The sequence below is a fragment of the Ictidomys tridecemlineatus genome, chromosome 14 (genome assembly GCF_052094955.1).
Source record: "Ictidomys tridecemlineatus isolate mIctTri1 chromosome 14, mIctTri1.hap1, whole genome shotgun sequence".
In the NCBI taxonomy this organism is placed as follows: domain Eukaryota; kingdom Metazoa; phylum Chordata; class Mammalia; order Rodentia; family Sciuridae; genus Ictidomys; species Ictidomys tridecemlineatus.
The window spans coordinates 12,723,830-12,744,470 of record NC_135490.1 but is presented as its reverse complement, the minus strand read 5'-3'; the positions used below and the strand labels follow the sequence as shown (position 1 = coordinate 12,744,470).

At 45.4% G+C, this 20,641-nt stretch overlaps 1 protein-coding gene across 6 annotated transcripts in view; it reads right to left on the bottom strand.

Annotated features, from left to right (window-relative positions):
• Bin3 (bridging integrator 3) overlaps positions 1-20,641 on the bottom strand; it is a 48,325-nt gene that overhangs the window by 23,466 nt on the left and 4,218 nt on the right. For 4 of the 6 annotated variants that reach the window (XR_013430226.1, XR_013430225.1, XR_013430227.1 and 1 more), the window contains exons 2-4: positions 7,695-7,743; positions 2,940-2,980; positions 2,520-2,581 (exon numbers count right to left, since the gene is read on the bottom strand). Coding sequence is in view for 3 of the 6 variants with exons in the window: in XM_005329317.5 (XP_005329374.1) it covers positions 2,520-2,581; positions 2,940-2,980; positions 7,695-7,743 (152 nt within the window). In the remaining 3 variants the exon portion in view is untranslated. The remainder of the gene's footprint in view (positions 1-2,519; positions 2,582-2,939; positions 2,981-7,694; positions 7,744-20,641) is intronic. The other 2 variants (XM_021729119.3, XM_040293004.2) reach the window with 2 other exon arrangements.

Genomic DNA, 20,641 nt, shown 5'->3' with positions numbered 1-20,641 from the left:
TGTCCCTGATCTGGCTGCACCTGTGTCACCTGGACATGCATCAAAGACACATCTCTGGGTCTCATTCCAACTGGATAAATCAGAGATCTGGGGGCGGGGCCTGAGCCCACCAGTGATCCTGCTGCCACCAACTTGGGAGGCTCTGGGTGTGGCTGTGAGGCTGCAGCCGAGTGCCCAATGAGGAAGAGCCTACTCTGCCCACACTCTGCTCCTCACTCAGGGGCGAGTAGCCCTCAGCTCCAGGAGCCACCCACCTAATCCTAAGTTCTCCATAGCCAGACTCCTTTTCATGGATCCTGATATTCTACTTGGTTCAAAGCAACCCACTACGAAAACAACAAGCCTTCACTCCACTCGTGCTCTCACAGTGCAGCTGTCTGAGGAGGAGGGAGGGGAGGAAGTGGCAGGTCACAGCACCTCCCCTACTGAAGACAGTGCAGAGCAAGAGACAAATGCCATCCAAATAATGGAGACCCCGAAACACACAGAACTGATAAACCCCCAAGTCCAACCCTTGGCTTGGAAACGTGAGGGGCCAGCAGTGAAGTGCAGCGGTGTTCAGGATGGCCCATACTGTCAGGATTAGCAATGGCTTGAGGCTCTGGGGCCCTGACCAAAGGGGCTGGCCCTCCTTGCACAGGCGGGCAGCTTTGCTGGTGGCTCCCAGCTTCTAGAAGGTAGAGAACCCTGCTCCCGGGGAAAGCATACTTCCCTCTGATCAGCTTTTTAAAGTGCCCTTTACTGGAAAGATGCATGTTTATGTAAGTAAATGGCTGAAGTCTTAGCATCTGGGAAGAAAATGAGAGAAAATCCAAATTGTTGCCTGTGCTAGGGACCTTCCATTGCACATCAAGTAGGACTGGGTCTTCTGATGCCACCCTGAGTTGCTCAGTACCTTGTGCATTCTGGATGGCCTCTGGAGACCTTGATGCTGCCCATCTGGACTTGGCTCATGAGGCACCCATGCCAACACAGATGGGCAAAGGTTCTAGAGTGAAAATCTGCCATTTCTACTAAGAGGGGGGCAGAGGAACAAGTGAGATGGTGACAGAGGACAAGCAAGAAAGGGGTAGGCTTTTCTGTCCTGAGACAAGGGACTGAACTAAACGGTTTATTCTCTCATAAAATGGACATCTCACATTCCCTGTCAATCTCAAGTTTAGAAGAGATAATGAGGGTAAAGTTCTAGGAGAACTGTTTCAGGGCTTCACCGCCATCACGGAGCATTTGTTTGTGGGTGGAATGGCCAAGTGCGGGAGATGGATCCTCACTTCCCCCGCAGCCTCACCTGAACACACAGCCTCTGAAGAAAAGCCTGCTCCACTCAGGGCCTTGGCACTTGCTGGCCTCTGCGTTCAAAGCACCGTCTCCTCAGATATTCTTGATGGATGATTCCCTCGTCCCCAGGGAGGCCTCCTCCTGCACCCTGTCACGCTCCTGCCCTTATTCTTCCTCATACTATCACTGTAACATGGCATTATAAGGTATACTTATTGACTTCTTATGTCTCCCCTCCTTGGACGGGAAGTTCCTGTTGAATCCCTAGCTCTGAGGCACGGGTCCAGCATTTATAAAGTGAGAGAAGGTGGCGAACCCTGGTCAAACCTAAGTCTCCCTCAGATCCTACTCTAAAGTGACATTCACACATGCTGACCCTCTCTGAGAGGCCACCACATGCTAGTGCTGCTCTCAGTGCTTTTTACTAAGAGCAACTGAACCAACTGATTCACCGTCACATCAGCCAGAGGGATCAGCACCTCGAGCACCTGTGTTTTCTGGACCAGGGAACTGAGGCACAATGAGTTAGCCTGTGGTCCAAAGTGACCGGCAGAGCAGGAATTAGTGACTAACTATTGTCAAGTGTGGGGTGTCCTGGGGTGGAGACAGTAAAGGAGCACTGCTCCACTGCTCCAGATGCTGGCTGGCTCCCTGGGGACAAAGCCTGTGGACACAGTCTCCTGACACTGCCTGACTTGAGAGCTGTCTTTGTCTCAGAGCTCCTGGGCCTAGCTTTTCCTCAGCAAATAAGACCTCTTCAGCCAAGAAGCCTCCCAAGGCCTTGGCCATTTCCTGGCACCTGCTGGCTCTCACTCACCACAGATCTTTCAGTGCCCTTCACAACAACAAATTTATCCTGAGGTATTTGGCTGTATACTTTAACCCAACTCTGTTTAAATGCACAACAGCTTCAGTTCCTGTTACCACAAGAAAACCAGGAACTCTTTTCTGTGAGCAGGGAAGGCACTGCCTGAGCTGATGGCCCAGATGCTGAGTAGTGGAGGCACCTCTGCTAGAAGTTTCTACTGGCCAGGGTTCCATCCTAACTGGAATTCCAGGAGAGCCTTGTACTCATACCACTGCCACAGTAGGGCAGGAGAAAGTGGTGCTCTGACCTCAGGGCACTTCTCAGGGACACTATTTTGACATTCTCTGAATGTGGTGACTTACAAGTCATCCCCCTGAGGGAGCAGGACACCCCCAACCCTACCAGCCACACTAGGCGTGGGCAGGGCACCTACCCAGGTCAGCATCGGTGCTCTTCTTCATGTCCTTCTGCAGTCTCTTGGTCTGCTCCTCCAGCCTGCAAGGCAGGGGCAGGCCTGGGTGCTGGGCCACACGGCACTCAGGCTCCTCCGCCCCTGACCTGAGAAGGCCCACCAGGGAGGGAAGGACCTCTCCATGGGGCTCTTACCCCAAACTGCATGTTCTGCAGGAGGCCAAGTCCCCAAAGGCTAATGGTAATGACTCTTCTAAAGCCATCTGCCTGGGGGAGAACTGGCAGCCTGGTGACCTGAACTGGCCTCAGCTTCCAGGTGCTGATAGGGCTAATGAGTGGCCCACTGACTGGTCAGAAGGAGACAGGTAGGGTGGGGAGGGAGACCTGGCAGGAGGTATTGCCCTTCCCCAACACCCGCCTCATCCTGGGGTTTGACACTCACTGCTGGAGTTTTCCATACTCCCTTTCAAAGTCTCTCTCCACCTGTAACAAAAGAGATAACTCGATCAACAGAGAAATGACAACACAATGGAAAACATCTCCCAGCCTGAGATGCTCCACACCCTCCCCATCTGCAGAAAACAACGCAGTCCAGTCCATGCAAGCTCCAGCAGATCCTCAAGGACACAGTATCCCCTGTGTTCCCAAAATTAATGAAGTGTTTGACTTGGGAGAAGGCCTCTCCTCCCAAAGGGGCCAGCCAGGCAAGTCACAGCGGATTGTGGCTCTGCTCTGCCACCACGGGGAGTGAGGTGCCAGGCTGGGTGCCCTCTCTTCGCCCCCACTCTGGTGGCAGTCAAAGTGTTCTGGAGTATGACTGAAGTGCACCCAGGAAGGCAGTAGGGCATGGAGAAGAGGCCGGCTGCAATTCAGGACTGGCCCTGCCTCGCGGCAGCCAGGAGGCTTTGCAGGACGCCACTCGCTCTGCCTTGGTTTCCCCTCCGATCCTCCTGCTGGCAGCTAGGTCTGCGGCAGGCCAGGAAAGTCCACGTATGTGACTTCAGGTGGCAAATTTGTTCTGGGAATAGAGAAGGGGCTCTGTCTTCAGTTTAGAGGATAAGCAAAGACAGATAAGATATGAGCTCTGACTAGCTGTGGAGCTTAAATATATTTCCTCACACTCCAGAGCCTCACTTTCTTTTCTGGTAAAAGGGTAACTAACTTCAGTTAGTCAGTCGGGTGAACCTGAGGGGCTTACAAAGCTTACACTGCTTAAACAGGCAGTATGTGCAGGGCACAAGCCAGGTGGCTGGCCCACCATGGTGCTCACTGAGGGTGACGGTCCAGAGTGTCCGTGAGCCTCTCCTGCACTGAGTGATGGAAGTAGCCTGGGGAGGCAGACTGGGCTGTCGTCTTTCCAGCAGAAAGGAGAAGCAGCCCAAAGTGCACAGGCAATGGCAGCCAGGTAAACTCTGACTGTGGCTAAGTATGAAGCACTGTGCTGGGCGCTAGGACAGTGTGTGGCTCCTGCTCAACCTCTGAGGACATGTCTTTACAAGTTAAAAGTAGTTTTTCCAAAGGGATGAAATGAAAACTAAGCATTTCTTAGTCCGTCAAGCTTTCCCTGAGATCTACAGCACAGAGTAGGTGCTTGTTCTCTGGGAGGAGCCCTGTGCTGTGCCTTTGGCTCCCAGTCCTCTCTTTTGCAATCCCGAGAGTGCTGATGTGTGTGGGATGTCAGAGAACACCTGGTTTCCCTGCCTGGGGACTGCTTGAACTTGCAGAGAGAAGGACCTTGGGTTTCCAACTAGGTGGGATTATTCAGGTTTGACGAGAAACTTGAGGTCTCACGCTGGGAGCTGAATGAGGGTGAATGAAGTGGGACACGACCCTTCTACCTGATGCCACTCAAGGCCACCTGAAGTCTAAAAGGAGAAGTCTAAACATTCTGCTTCCCTACTTTCAGGAGGCAGGTGCAGGCTGCTTCTGTAGCTCACTGGCTCCAGATCTATTCACAGAGGAAAGACCCACCGGGGACAGCACCAAAATCCCAGCTCCTTAGACAATGGCTAAGGGAATAAAAGGACACATTGGAGCCACATTCCAAGGAATATGCCTTCTGAGAGAACGAGCAAAGCAGAAAAGATCTGAACATCTTTGAATGCTTGATGCCTTTGCCAAAACGGCCACTGGAGCCCAGTCAACAATGCAAGTATAAACACATGTGCACGGACCTTCAGGGGACCAGTCAGGCTGGGCCTGGCAGGCCAGGTTAGTGCAGGGAGAATCAAGCCCCAGACAACTGCCCTGGGCTGCTCCCTGCATTCTGTGGGGCTCGGGTGCAAGGGAGGGGCTGTGCTGCTTGCTGCTGTATCTGCTGGTCTAGGCCAAGCCCTGGTGTAGCAGGAACTAGGAATGTGTTAAATGAATGAAAGGGCTGTTTTCCCAAAACTTGAACTCACAAGTGAAATGAAAAGGAGGCCAGGAGGCAGGGCCAGGGCTTCAGGGCCAGAGCTAAGGTGTGTCAGATCAGAGCTGAGGCATAGGGGGCACTCTGAGAGCCCCCTTTCAAGGGATGCTCTCGGGGGACAGCTGCCTTCTCTTCAGTACACTCCAAGATGAAGGAGGGTGAGGGAAGTGAAGGTTCCTCTGCTCAGCATGAAATCTTCCTCAATTGGAAAGGCTTAATGTGGTTACTCCTTCTTGCCCTAACTTTGCAGGGCACCTACCTTGCTGGGGATCTTGGTGTGTGCTTTCCTTTGCACATAAGACTGGGGTAATCCTGTTGCACAGGACCATAGAAAGGAAAGCTTTAAAGAGCTGCTCCCTGCTCCTGGGTTAGGTGGGGAGGTGTGGCTTTTCTCCACATCAGGATGCCCCAGTCAATTTATGGGCCCTGAGGGGCCAGAGGGAACTAGGCAGAAGGCTGGCATGGGGAGGTAGGGGAGCTTTGTTCCTCTGCCTCGGTGCCAATGGTCAGCCCCTGCAGAGAACACGCCATTCCAGCCAAAGCTTCGACAATGGTGGAATGTGCATTAATAACCTGGGCAAAGGAGAGCAGCAGAGCAAAGACACAATGCTTTCTTTGTGGTTGACAATTGAGTGCCCTGAGCCAAAAACCTCCTGAAACTCCCTGAAGATAACATGAGCATTTCTTCCCATGACAGGGGTGCCATGACTTCCAATAACCCGGGCGGCCACATCTGCTCCCCTCCCTGAGAGTGCCTGGGCAAGAATACCAGAGTGCGTCACTGCCATCCGGGGGCAGCTGCCAGAGATGCTGAGACAACCACACAGACTAGGCTTGCTCTGGGGGCTGGAGGAGGTAGGGAAAACGCGACTCTGAAGAGGCAGGGTCTTACTATGTATACTTCAGTGCCCTGGGGAGTTGAGGAGAACAGGCCAAGCAAGCAAGCAAACAACTCTATTCCAGACCCCAACTCGGCTTTGACTCCTTGTGAGAGATCAAAGGCCCAGCCCATGGCCCGAGGAACTGAGCTGCGTGGACAGGCTAAGTCCTCGATGGCTTATGAAGGAGTCAAATCTGCTGGCTTTCTGCACTGAAGGCTGGCTACGGGCCAGACACTGGGCTAAGTGCCTTGCATCTTGCATGCACTACTTTGTGTCAGACTGAGATGCCAGCCACGCCATCTTCATCTCACACATGAGAACGCTAAAGCTTGGAGAGGCCAAGGAACACGCTCAAGATCAGACACCATGTGACAGAACCAGGATGGAAAACTGAGGCTGCAAATCAAACATGGCTTCTTCCCACTCCCTTGGTCTACGTGGGTGAGCTGAGGCTGTGAACCAGAGGACAATCCCACCTCAAGAGAGTTGGACGCAAGGGAAGAGGGAAGCCACATGCATCTGTTTTTCCCTGGGTCCTTGCTACCTCTCAAGGCAAAGGACTTAAGATTGTTCTGTCTACAAACTCTGGCAAACAAGTTGAAAGTACGTTCTAGCCTTTGCTTTTTTTGAGGAGAACAAAGGCCATTTCAATGAAGGTTAGGGTGTTGGGAGGGTTTTTTGTCTTTTTGTTTTTGGTAGTGAGGATAGGAATAAAAGACCCTTTAGGCTCAAAGCCGCACCTTCCCACTTCCCACTTCCTGTAGCTGGCTGGAGCCGGCATTTGCACGCCCAGATTCTTTGGGCTTCAGCTGGAGGCCTCCACAGATGGTCAGCCCCTGCACGGGAGGCAGTGGAGTCTCTCAGTGACCTGCATCTGCATGAAGCAGAGGAGGACTCTTTTAGCTCAGACCCAGCTCCTTTCAAGTGACTTCACTTCGAATTTCCCAAAGATGGTGCCATTGGTCAGATATGTGCTGAACTTCCTACCAAAGTAAAGCAGTAGTTTGCCTGTGGTCCTGACAGCTGAGCTGAGGAAGGAGAGTCAGTAAGACACGGAGGCCTATCAAGGGATGGGACAACGGATAAGAGTCTACTGAGTAGACAGAGTAGAAATTTCAGAAGTTATTGAGAGAGGGGCTCTACAGTTAACAACCAGGTTAAAACCAAGGACCACAGTCCGACTGGTGGAAGAGGGGCTGAAAAGGCTACTCCAGACTAGAATTTCCAAACCTCAAAGGTCTTCAGAGTGAGAAGCAGCACAAAGCAAGGGAAGGAGTACTCGAACCTGAGTCCTAACTCCAGTTCTGCCAGTCCGGCCTTTTCACACTTTAGCAGTCACCACCACTCATCAGGAAAAATCAGGAGGTTGACCAGATGAGTTCTGTGGGCTTCCAGCTAGAACTCAGGTTCTGTGAACTGAGGTTCTCCTCTCCCATTCTGGAGATAAAATAGGGCTAAATCCTGTGGGCTCACAGCAGATAGCAGCCAGTCATCCCCTCTCACTGGTGACTCTGGAAATGGGAGAGGACACATTTGATAGGGCAGACAAAGGGACGAGGGGCATGAAGTTACCTGGTCTTTAGTTGAGGAGATAGCTAAAAATAAAGCCTGGGCTGTATCTTAGGTAGGGAGTTTGTGTTCCAGGATCCTCTTAGGAAAGATTACTCAGAAGCAGAGCCTTTGCCATACCTTTGTAAACCGCCAAGAATGGGGAAGATCCCCAATACCCTGGAACAGGAGGCCCCTGCAAGTCCCAGTCTTTAAGAGGTTCTAGATCAACATAACTGGCAATAAGGCCTAGGTGGCTATCTTCTCAGCTCAAGATGTGCCGAGTCAAAGCTTTGGTTCCATGCAGAGGCCATGTAAGATAGAACTGAGTCTCAGAGGGAAAGATGAGGTTACTCACTGTTTTGGGTACAATCTGTTTCTTGGGCTGCCCAATCTTGAAAGGAATCCTGGAAGAGACAGAGAGACGAGGATACCTGAGAAATGGGGAAGAATGTGGTTGAAAGAATGGATGCTCCATTGGTGCTTCTGCCCCAAGAGGGTAAGGAGTGGCTGAAACTCACTATCTGGCACTGGTACCCCAAGCTCTGGAGGGCACAGGACCATCATAACCAGGGCCTTGTTCTAGAAAACAGATCCTCCTATCCAGTGTCCCTTGCAGGCTCTTAGGCACCACCTCCTTCCCCAGCACATGTCTTATGAATGGTCTGTCATTTAAATACACAACCAAGTGTGTGTATGTATGTGTGTGTGTGTGTGTGTATGGATATAAAGCAGGAAAGGGACACAGCCCCAGATAACAATCACTACAAACCTTGTGTCCAGAGGAGCTACAAATGGGAAATCAGAGGCTCACTGTAACAGCTGTCATTCTTGGAGACATGGCTTTTAAAATCCCCCACAAAAATCACTATCATCTATACTAGGTGCTTCATTGCTTCTCTACAGGGGGACAAACTGTGGGTCTGCAGGCTTCTTGGGAAGCTGAGGAAAAATGACAAATTATATGGCCATTAATGACTGGTTGGGCCGGGTTAATCCCCTGGGAAAATGGACAAAATCTAAATGCAGCTAACTTGGAGAAACTGGGATCCAGCCTGAGTCTTCCCAAAACTTGCTAAGAAGCTCTGCACCTCAGAGTACCCACTGTAACCTGGAAGAAGCCTGGCCTAAGGGAAGGAAGGTCACGGGGGTAGGGCTTGAGTCGAGCAACTACCTGGGCCACCTCCCTAAGCAGGCTGTCATTTGGCAGCTAACTGCTACACTGAGACTTACTTACTTTCCTCCTCTGTAAAATGAGTGAAGCAAACTAGAAAATTTAGAAGTTTCCTCCAGATACTGAAAATTCTGATTCTACTGAGCCCAAGAAGAGAACTATGGCCAAGTTGGAAAGCCAACACAGTACAACCCAGTTGTGACAGGAACAGAGTGCCACTGCCTCACCTAGTGGCAGGTAGGAAGTGAGGGAATCCCTGGGAGCAGCTGGAAGGGGCCAAAGCTGGCTTCTCCCACGGCGCTCCTAGAAGCTGTGGGGTACAGGTAGAGGCTCTGCATCGAACCTTCCATTCCATTGGCCCCATCCTACCTTCCACTCACGCCCCCTTGTCCCAGAGCCTGCTTGCATTTAGCCCAAACTGACCAACACTGCTGCTACACCCAACGGTATAATTAACTACCGATAATAACCCCAGACAACAAGCCAGTTGAGGGGATGGGCAGCCTGAGTCACAGAGGTTTAAATTTAATTTCTGGAGGACATCCTGTTTATTGTTAACCCAGCCCCATAATTTGGGAGTGTTAACCCTTTGGGGGCTGTCTGGTTCACGTGGCTTCTGTAAACTAATCATCTCAGGCTATGCAATTACCAGAAAGGAAAGGTAAAGTATGGAAGCTAGGGAAGAAAAATCGAAAATGCTGTTTCCCTTTCTCGAACGCAAAGAAAAAAGGTTCAAGGTAAGATGAGTCCTCTCTGCAGGCCCCTGGTTTCTTTCCCCACAATTCAGGGACTGGAGTTGATGGATGCTGAACAGCTGTCCTCAAGGGAGACAGTGCAAATGAGGTCCTGGTGGACTTGTAAAAAGATGGCTCCTGTTCTGTGGGAGGCCTGCTGCAATGTACAGAGTTTTAACCAGGAGGCAGAAAACCTGGTTTCTGCCTTACTAGCTTTGTGATTTGAACAAATCACAATCACTCTGGAGTCATTTCTTCAACTATGAAACAAAGGAGTTGCAACAACTGGTATGTTCCACATATCTAGACAGAATCTCATTCTAGAATGTGGGGAGTGGGATGAGAATCCTGAAGAATCCTTGGAGTCTACACTACCTGCAGACCAGGAACCAAGAAAGTCAGAACTTAGTATTATTTGTAGTGCCACAGCTTCTCTCTAAATCTTAATTTAGAATCACAGTATTTTTAGAACTGCAAGTCACCATAGAATTTTTTTTTTTTTTTCTGTTCAACCCTCTCATTTTGTAGACAAGGAAGCAGATCCAGAGAAGTTCAATGACTATCCTAGGGTCATTGTGCTGGTTTATAAGAAAACCAGGAAGAAAACCACCAGGGACCCTGACTTCTGGCCATTTTCTCTCTGCCACTCACAGTTCCATACTCTTTTCACATGGATTTCTTAGTTGTATTTGATCAAAATGCTTAGTCTTAAAGTACCATGGGATCAGAAGGGGCTCATGGTTCTTTAAGAGACTGGAAATGAAAGAGAAGAGTACTGTTTGGAACTGGGGCTTTGCACAAAGAGGTGACATGTACCACACAGACTGAGCTGGCTGCTCCCTATATTTCCACTGCAGCTCTGACAACCACATATAATTTTATCAGGCTAGTCTGATTATTTCTCACCTCATAGCCCAAAAGCCATCTATCTGGCAGAACACCTTTATTTTTTAAAAGAAAAATAAACGTAGAAATTTTATATTCAGAAAATTTGTAAAGAAAGTATAATTCCCACCCCTCCCCTCAGTTTCCTCACTTTAACTAGGAGCTGCTCCAGGCTCATCTTGTACATTTCCTGCTCCAGCCCTGGGGTCAGTGGAAGAACTTGCATTAGCTTTCAACATGCCTCTGTATTATGGTCTCAACCTTCCTTTCAGCCTTCTTTCTCAATCACCAATTCAACTACTCTGACTCAGGCACATGGCCATTTGTTAATCCTTCAGATAAAATTTTCTGTTCCAAACTGGGACTTCTTAAATTTTTTCTGGTACTGAGGACTGAACTCGGGTATTCTACCGTTGAGTTATACCCCCAGTTCTTTTTAAAATTTGAGGTAGGGTCTTGCTAAGCTGCTGAGGCAGGCCTTGATCTTGTGATCCTTCTGCCTCAGGCTCCAGAGTTGCTGCAATCGAGGGTATGTGCCACCATACCTGGTCCAGAGAGGGCCATTTTTGAGTGCTCATCATCAGGATAGTTTAATTATACAGGGAAACAGGGACATGGCCACACCACCCAAACAGAACATCTTTCCTCCTCCTGACTCACTTCACGTTATTCTCAGGTCTACAGTCTTGCTTAAATAGCCTTTTACAGTTTTATCCCTTCAAAGAATAAAACATGCTCATGAGAGAAAACTTGAGGAATATAGAAAAAGAGGATGGGTGGGGGGAGGAGAAGAAAAAAAAACCCAGTCATCATAATCTCATATCTAAAAGATGACCATGGTTAATGTTTTAGTAGTATTCATTATATTTTTACAATTTGCAGAGAGAAAAACTGAGGCAAGTAGACTTTTTGTAAAAATAAATCAACCCCCCTTTTTTTTTATTAAAAAAAACAGCACCTGATTGGTGTTAAAAACTTGGAAGACATGGAAAAACTGAAAGGACAAAACACAAACATAATCATCTCCCCAAAGAAGAAAGTAAGCAGTAATATCCTGAATCTCAGTGTGTACCTGTATTTGTACACATATATACATGTGAATATTTAAATAACTTTTTAAAAGTAAAGGAAACAGGAATGTTTTGCTACTGATCTAAGTTCTACTTTTACCAAAGTTACACATATGCATAGTTTAGTAAGGCAACAAAGTTTAAGTTAACACATTAGTCCCTAGGCCCCCTTAACCTTATTTGCCTGAGACAGCCATTTCAACTCAGTTGTTTTGTTTGCTTTTGGCATTCACATTTGCATCTCTACATAGAAATGCTCATATTCCTTCCTCTTGATCACTATGGCTTTTATTTTTTATTTATTTATTTATTTTGGTAACAGGGATTGAACCCATGGTGCTTAACCACTGAACTGTATCCCCAAGCCTTTTTATATTTTATTTAGAGACAGGGTCTCACTAAGTTGCTGAGGCTAGCTTTGAACTTGCAATCCTCCTGCCTCAGCATCCTGAGCTGCTGGGATTACAGGTGTGCACCACTGTGCCTGGTTTGATCACTATGCTTTAAGCACTGGGTACTTACTGTGGAAGACAGGGTTTGACCAAACAGAAACAGTTTTGGATGCTACCTCCACTCTCTTTCCATAGTTATATCCTAACTTACAGCAACAAGTTAACAATTATGAGGATATTGTGCTGTTTTTCACACCAAGTGTGAGAGCAGTGGGTTGCTCAGGGCAGTCAAACAGGAAGCCTGCAGTGCTAGCCCATGTATACAATAACCTCCTTAGGGTTTCCCAGCCAACCTCCCATCTAAGTCACTTCTAATTCCCAACTAACAGAAACTATTGTTATTTTGAGCCATAGAGTTGTGGGATCATTTGTCATGAAGCAGTACATAACTAACAACACTGCATATTTTTTACTTTTCTTGTCTATGGACTTATCCCTGATTCAATCTGTTGTCTGACTCTACTCCTGGTATATTTATTCTTTTCAGTTGCTCCCATGGTCATCTTGAAGCTTCTCCACTGGAGCCTCAGCCTTGCCCATCAGGACTGTCTGCAGGACGGGCTGTCCTTGGTCCCTGCTGTGTAGCTCTCATGCCTGGCTCTCCCTTCATGATGATCCTTACTGGGATGCCTTTGACCTTTTTCTCATTAGCCCGTCTCCCATCTTTTCTTTCTTGATTTACTCCTCATTTTGGTGGAAAAAAAGGGTATGAAAGATAATTTTTTTTCAGACTTTGCATAAAATTCTTTTTTTCTATCATCAGGATAGTTTGACTGGGTATAGAATTATAAGCTGGACATAATTTCTTTTAGGATTTCAAAGGCACTGCTTCATAGTCTTCTGGTGCTGTTGTGAAATCTGAAGCCACTCTGATTTCTGTCCTTTGTGTGTGTCCTATTTTTTATTTTCTTTATATGAGTTTATAGGATCGTGTTTGGCCTGAAGTTGTATAATCTTATAATGATGTATCTGTTTTATCCATTGTACTAAAGTAGGAGAGTTATAATTTTGCAATTTATAATCTGTAGTTCTAGGATTAAAAAAAAATTATTGCTGGGCAGAATGGTGCACACCTGTAATCCCAGCAACTTGGGAGGCCGAGGCAGAAACTTCAGCATTTTAGCAACACCCTGTCTCAAAAATCAATCAATCAATAAATAAAAAGGATCGTCATGTAGCTCAGTGTTAAAGTGCCCTTGGGTTCAATCCCTAGTACAAAAACAAAACAAAACAAAAAAAACAGTAACACCCAAAACACCCAAAAACAAATAAAAAAAATTGTCATGTCTTCTCCATTTTGTTTTTTACTTTTTCAAATTTTTTTACTTTTTTAATTTTTAAAAATTTTTTAATTGTAGATGGACACAATACCTTTGTTTATTTGTTTTTATATGGTGCTGAGGATCAAACCTGGTGCCTCACATGTGCTAGGCAAGTGCTCTACCAGAGAGCTACCACCCCAGCCCCTGTTTCTGACTTTTGATATTGTTTTAATTTTGATGGTGATCCTACTTGGCTGGTCCTCTCTGTTTCTCAACATTTCATCTTCTACTACTTTCATTTTCTAAATGGAAAAAAATGAGTTTAATTCATTTCTATCAGATTTTAAAAAATCATGACTTTAATCCCAATGAGATGGATTCAATTCAGTGCATTAGGCAAAAGAAATCCATTTGCTAATAAAAAAGCATTTGGTCAGTCTTATATTGTAACCCAACCTAATAACCACCACCATTATAATGCCTTGGAATGCCAAGGCTGAAGTTTTCACATGTTTTTTACTATATATTATTTTTTAAATTTTACTATCAGACCTTTAATTTCTAAGAGTTCTATTTAATTTTCAGAATGTCCCTTTCTTCTTTTATGGTATCCTGTTTTTATTTCACAGATGTCTTATCTAAGGATCTTAATAACAGCTTAAAAAGAAGTTTCTTCTCTTTTTATAGTCTCAGTTTCTCTCCAAGTTGTTTTTATTATTTAATCTTTTTTTATATTAAATGCTTTCTGAGGGTGTACAGCACTTCTTGGTTGCCTGCTCACATATAAGACTGGGTGATGAAAGAAATCTAACTAGCAACTGTGAGCACATGAATAAAGCTGGTCTATTGTGTAGAGTGGTCTGGCCAAACACTTTGGGAGCAACTCCCTGATGTCAGTCTCTTCCTAGTCTTTTCTCCTGGCAGGTAAAATTCCTTGGAGAAGATTCTACCTAATCTCTTGCCTTGGGAATAAAAGCCCAGAAGTGTTCTGGGAGCTCAGCAAGTGGAAGATTTTGTGTGTGTGTGTGTTGGGGGAGGGGAAAGGCTGTGTCTTGGAAATTCATGCCATAGTCACTTCATCCTCATGACTTCACCATGGTAGTCCTACCATCATCTGTGCTTCTCTCAGAGGTAGGTCCCTGTTTTGTGGGTCTGAAGCTTATAAAATTTTGCAGGTCTCTTTAAAGAAAAAGAATACAAGGGCTGGGGTTATAGCTCAGTGGCAGAGTGCCTGCCTAGTGTTCATGGGGTCCTGGGTTCAATCTCCAGTACTGCAAAAAAATAAATAAAAAGAGTGCCAAATAATAAATAGAAAAATAGATATTAAGATGAAAATTTAAATGGATAAAAAAGCTTAACAAATAATCTTTAAAAGTGAACAAATGACACAAACATCAGAAAGTCAAAAATAACCTATTATTATTATTAATCATCTGCCTGACACACCTCTATATTTTTACCCCTACATTTTTTGCTGCAGTCTTTTATTGCCTCTGCATGTGACAGAGCTGGTAGCATAATTTTCTTGAGTGAAAAGAAAGATAATTCAGTCTTTCCTCTATTATGGTTGATTGAAATTTGTTTTCCACTACTGACAGTTTAGAAAAGCTTTTTTTCTAGCTTACTGATAATGTATAAATATAAATTTTGGGATTGTTGTAAAATTTAGGAAAATCTCATGTTTCTTTCACAAACAAACTATAAGATTTCAGGGCACATTTCAAGATTTTTTTGTACAGTGACTAATCTTCAATGCTCTCTATTAATGACAGTAACCAGTTTGTCATTGATGTCCTTGTAGGAGGGCATATCATGAGTTCTATTATCTTTGTTATGTCTTTCATGTTAAATCTACCAGAAATTTCAATGTTTTATCAGTATGTTCATATGATCTGCTCCTCCTCTTCATTAACTGCATTATCAAACAATCATCACTCTTACTTAAAATTGATCTTATTCTCTTAATGGATTAGTAGCTTTTGGTACCATCTGAAAAATGCTGTTATGCTTTGCTTGATTTCAGACTGATTTCTACTGATTTAAATGCTCACCTTTATCACTTGTACTTCATTCACTTTACAACTTGTATTCCATTTTTAAAGTTTTCTTTATTTTGTACTAAAGATTGAACTCAGGGGCACTGTACCACTGAGCTACATCCCTGGCCCTTTTAAATTTTATTTTGAGATAGGATCTTGCTAAATTGCTGAGACTGGCCTCAAACTTGGGATCACCTGTCCTCAGTCTCCTTAGTCATTGGGATAACAGGTGTGCATCACATACGTGGCTGTATTCCATTTTAAAATCCAATTTTTTAGTTTTTAAATAAATTTAAAGATACTAAAAAAGGTATCCTTCATATAGTTCTAACTCTCTTGAATCAGCAATTTCTCACTTGTTTTATTAAAAATTTCTGCTAGGTGCAGTGGTGCATGCCTATAGTTCCAGTGACTTGTGCCAGTACCACAATATATTAATTATTGTAGCTTTAAGGTAAGTTTTAATACTGGGGAGTGATTCCTTTAACTTTGTAGTTCTTTGTTGAGATTATTTTGACTCTTCTGTGTTCCTTCCATTTACATATTAATTTAATTTTTAAAAAATATTTAAATCTTCACTCAATTCACAAATTATTTTGAGTGCATGAATACCAGTTGTTTTAGTACTATTTAAAAAATACCTTTGATCCAGGTGGGATGGCACACGCCTATAATCCCAGTGGCTCAGGAGGCTGAGGCACGAGGATTGTGGGTTCAAAGCAAGTCTCAGCAATGTCAGGGTACTAAGCAACTCAATGAGACCCCATCTCTAATTAAAAATTAAAAATAGGGCTTGGGATGTGGCTCAGTAGTTGAGTGCCCCTGAATTAAATCCCTGGTAACCCCTGCCCCCAAAACAAAACAAAACAAACAAAAAAACTTTGAAAAACCATTTTATCAGTGTTAAATACTTCTACTATTCCATATCATAAACCAACCTACTCTTTTGCCAATAACATAGATTATTTAGATTTATAAAAGCTCCTAATACCTAGTAGAGTGAATCCCTCCTTTCTAGGTAATTTCTGGGCTATTTTCTTTTGTAATTCAAGGAAAAAAGACCCTACATCTTTACAAATATTAGGCTTACTCATTTAAGAATATAATATTTCTTTCTGCTTATTTAAGTCTTTTTATTATGTCCCTTGGTTTTAAGGATTTTTTCATACAGTCCTCTACATTTATTTTATTAAATATTAAGATCCCAAAGTAACATCTATATGTAAAATTTTTAGCTCTACACATCTTAGATGCAGTCCATGGAATTTTAGTCCCTATCTATGTTAGGGACATTCCACAGAATTTTTTATTTTAAGGACTTCTATTCATTTTATCTTGCTGGTACATTTGCCCTGACACCAGCTACCATACCTCCATGCTTGACCTATACAGTCCAAGAAGTTCAAGAACAAAGATTGCATTTCTGCTTTTCATTATGCATGTAGGTGACCAGTTTTCTCTCCTATGACCCATCACTGTGATAAACTGTGCAAATATACTTCCCAATATCAAGCTATCCTTTCATTACTGAAGTGACTCTGCTTGGCAAAGGGTACAGGCTAATTAACTTTGAGGTGTCTATGTCTTGCTTTCTGATTATGATACCTAGTTCCTCAAGGGCAGGGAATGAATATAATGCTTCTTTGTGACCCTGGCAAAGCACTTGAACTAGGCATAGTGCTACTGCCAGTCTTTTCATGGATCAATAATTAATCAATATTTATCAAAGACCACTTTTGTGCCAAGCACTGTGCTAAGTTCTACAGACATCAGGATGAACAAGACAGACTTAATGATTTCATGGAGATTATAGTTACTACAGTTTATGCACATAGAAAGCACTGAATAATTAAATGAATGAGTAAAATAAGTGCATTGCTCTAGGGCCTTGAAAAACACCAAACTGTGATTTAAAGTTCCTGAAAAAAGCTATTCTTAGATAAGGCTATATAAAGAGCCAACAAAAGTAACATCCATGTCTTTGGCCTCCTAATCCCCATGTGATCAAACCCCAGCCAGCTGGGTTGAGGAATAGCACATGTAGCAGAGACCAAGAAAACAGAACTGGCCTCTGCCTTCAAAAGTAAAGCCTGGACAAGTTCTTGGAGCATGGGTCAACAGGAAATGTTTTAAAGAGGATATATGAAGGGAGAGGAGTCTCCTGGGTTTATTCCGAGGCTGCCAGACACATCTCACTGTCAGACACATCGCCAGACAACTGGAGTAGGTGCCCTGATGGAAAGAGCAGGTTCTCTGCCATGGAAATGAAGTGGAGTGAGAGGTGGCATGGAGAAGGCAGGAGGAAAGAGCAACCCAACTACACTTTACCAGGCTCCACGTCTCTCCTGCCCTGTTGTTCAAGTCATGCTGGCATGTGGGACTCCCTAGGAAATAGCTGCTGCTTCTGAGGGCTGCAGCAAGAGTGACAGCATAGCAGTATCTCCAGGCACTGCTGGGTCACATGGGTCACCGCTAATGGTCCTCAAGGGCAGGGAGGACCATGAGGCTGCAGGACTTTTGCTCCTCCTTCTTCCAGCTTTCCTCAGTGTTCTCCCTGTGGCATTGGGCAGGGCAGGTGGGGGTAAGCAGAGGTCCAGTGAGAAGACAGGGCTTGCTCCCCAGAGAATCTCTAGGAGAAATCAGGAGGGTTCTAGTCTCTATGCCTCCAGAGTAGGAGTCCTTCTTGGTTCTGCTTGCTTTTCCAGAAACATCAGCACCAGAGGGCAGGAGAAGGGATATTTTAGTCTCAGCAACAAAGTGGAGAAAACAGTTTTCTCATCCCCTAATATGCCCCACCTCAGGAAAGGAAAAAAGTTCAGTGTGTACAGAGGGAAAGGGGGAAAAAGATTCTATTTTCTTTCACAATAAAGAAAAGTCAACAGGATGTTCTCCAAAGCTACAAATATACTTTTTCAAACAGTAAATATCTCTATTAGCAGCATGATGCCAGTTGGCTAATTCTGTCTGTCTCAGTAAAACCTTTCCAAAAAACGCTCCTGCTCTTGTGTAATGTCTATTTACAAAAACAGCTCTTTTGCATTTTCAATTTGCTGGGTTTCTCAATCTTTTGTTTCCTCACCCCCTCTACTGCAGAGGCAGAGACGAGAGGCAGACCCAGATGGCAGTTGGGTGGGGATCCCCTGGTCACCCCGGCAGATCTCTCCATCCCTGCCTTCTTGGGAGAGTCCTCCACTCCCATTACAAAGAAGAGTGGAGCGAGGCTAATAGCTTGACATGCTTCCCTGTCTTCACTTGGCTTCCAGAATTTGTTTCTAGTGAACGTGAGACTGGTCTCGGCCTGGGGTGGAAAGAGCCCTGAAGTGACTCAGTCTCCTCCGCCCGGTACCCTTCTGATATCTCTGGCTGGGCAAGAGATGCACAGTGCTGGGGGAGGTAAGGGAGGTGAGAAGGGAGGGAGGGCTGAGCAAGAGTGGGCGGTGGTTGATAGTGGCTGAAATCCTGGCTCCCCAGGGAGTGGTCTGGGCCTGAGTCACTGTCTCGGCAAGAGCAGGAAGGTGGGCGAAAGGCAGCAGCTTCTACAGGCTACAAGGACCAGCCCTTCCCCCCGTCCTTCTGTGGCTCTGTCCTCGGGCTGCCACCTGTTCTGGTCTCAGGCCCTATGAGGCTGCCACCTTAAAAATCTGAGAGAGAAAGCAGGAGGGCCAGGGCCAGGCAGGGCTTATGTAGTCATCTGGCTCCGGTGGAACAGCTGCTTGTTGGATCCATCCTCTCCAGATGAAGGGCCAGCTGGCCGCAATGCCAAGGGCCAGGGAAAGTTCAGTCTGAGCGAGGACATAAGAGACCCCCTCAGAGGGGCAGTGACCTGAGCTGAAACCATTCATCTCAGTGCCCATGACGACAGCTTCTGGCCTAATTAACTGGATCCAAAACCAGAGCACATGGAACATGACCCTGACCTGCCATCAGTCCGAGGAGGGGTGCGTGTGTGTTTAAAAATAAAAGGCATGACTCTGTGACTTGGCTGACTTGTTACTGTGACCAGAACAATCCTTGGGCTCAGCTGTGATCCCTTCTTCCCCATGGCTCCCCAGGATGCCCTCTGAAAAGCAGACAGAATGAATCACACGATTTTAGGTCATGTGAGAGTCAGGGGACATTCTAATTAAAGTGACCATTTATTGAGCATCTACTATTGCCAGATCCTATGCTTCTGATACATCAGTTCATTGAAGTGGTCCCCTCCTATACTTCACTGGATGAAGACAGACTCCAGAGCCATAGTGCTGGGGTTAAAATCTTAGCTCTGCTGATCACTGGCTTGAGACTTGCGACAAGTTCCCTCGCCTTGCCAGGTTACAGGTTCCTTGTCTATGAAGTGGGATGAAAATCTACTTAATTCTACAAGGTCTCTCTGAAGGTTAAGAGTTTAATGCTTAAAACAGCACCCAAGCTTGCAGTAAGTGGTCTGTAAGGATTTGCTGTGAGGGTGGGGGAGGGTATTTTGGTGAGGAAGATCACACCATGGCCCAGAAGAGGTGACTGCACTGAGTCACAAAGAGATAAGTATACTGCAGTGAATGGTTAGGAAATCTGAAACTATTTCTTCTGTTTTAAGGACAAGCAGCTGTCCCATTCCATAATGCATCATAACCAGGCTCCAGTTATACAACTGTTTAAACCTGAGTGGTGACTTCCTCCTGAACAGTGGAAGAATTTGTGACAGAAGTGTGAAGGCTGCTGCAGCAACACCTGGAGGACAAGAAATTCAGGGAGGCAGGAGACTCTTAGTATCTGACAGACAAGTTGTCACCTATTCTATTCTAATCCTAGGGGTAGGAAACGGGTTTCCCCATTTTATAAGAAGAAAACATAAGGCATTCGGAGCTGACAGGCTTATTCTGCTTACTCAGTAAGCAAGAGAGAGAGCTCAGATGGCCTCATTTCCACCCATAGGCTCACAGTGCCCAGGTGGAACTCTGAGAGCACCATACCAGCAGTGCCATTTCTAAGGCATTCTCTCTAATCTCACTCTCACTTCAGTCTCCTACCCCCAGGAACTGATGAAGAGCTCCCACACTACCCTTTCCCTCTTCTCTGCTGAAAGTTTGGCCCTTGGGAAGCAGGAGGTAAAAGGAGCAGGGCTGAGGATGGAAACAGACTTTTGGTCCCTCCCTATATCATCCTGGGCCCTGGCCAGAGGGCAACCATTCTCATGTGATGGAAAGTGAGGTCTGCCCTGGTGATGATTAAAAAAATAAAAAAGTATGAAATACTGCAAACATTCAAAAAGTTACAGAGAATATATACTAACTATTCACGGATCTACCAAATGGCTTTGTCAAATTCAAACTTTAAGCCATACTTGCTTCAGATCTTATCTTTAAGCAATAGAGTCAGAACTTCAATGAGACTGAACATCTTTGTATGGGTTTTTGTCCCTATGGTTTTCTTTTCTGGAAAGTGTTGGATAAATGTTCTTTACAACTACCCCTCTGGATTTTCTCATTTTAAAGCAACCAAACTAACAACACTATCTTTAGCTAGCTGGAATCAAAAGCTAGCTTCTAGTTTGAATAAGTATTTTTCTAACTGGGACTGGGGTCCATGCAGAACAGTATCACAAAGCTTCCGGCCCCCCCCCCCCCGCCCAAGTGCTGGTTTTTGAAGCCAGGGCACACAGATCACTTAGTCTACCTACATCATTCCATTATATACACATATCAAAGGT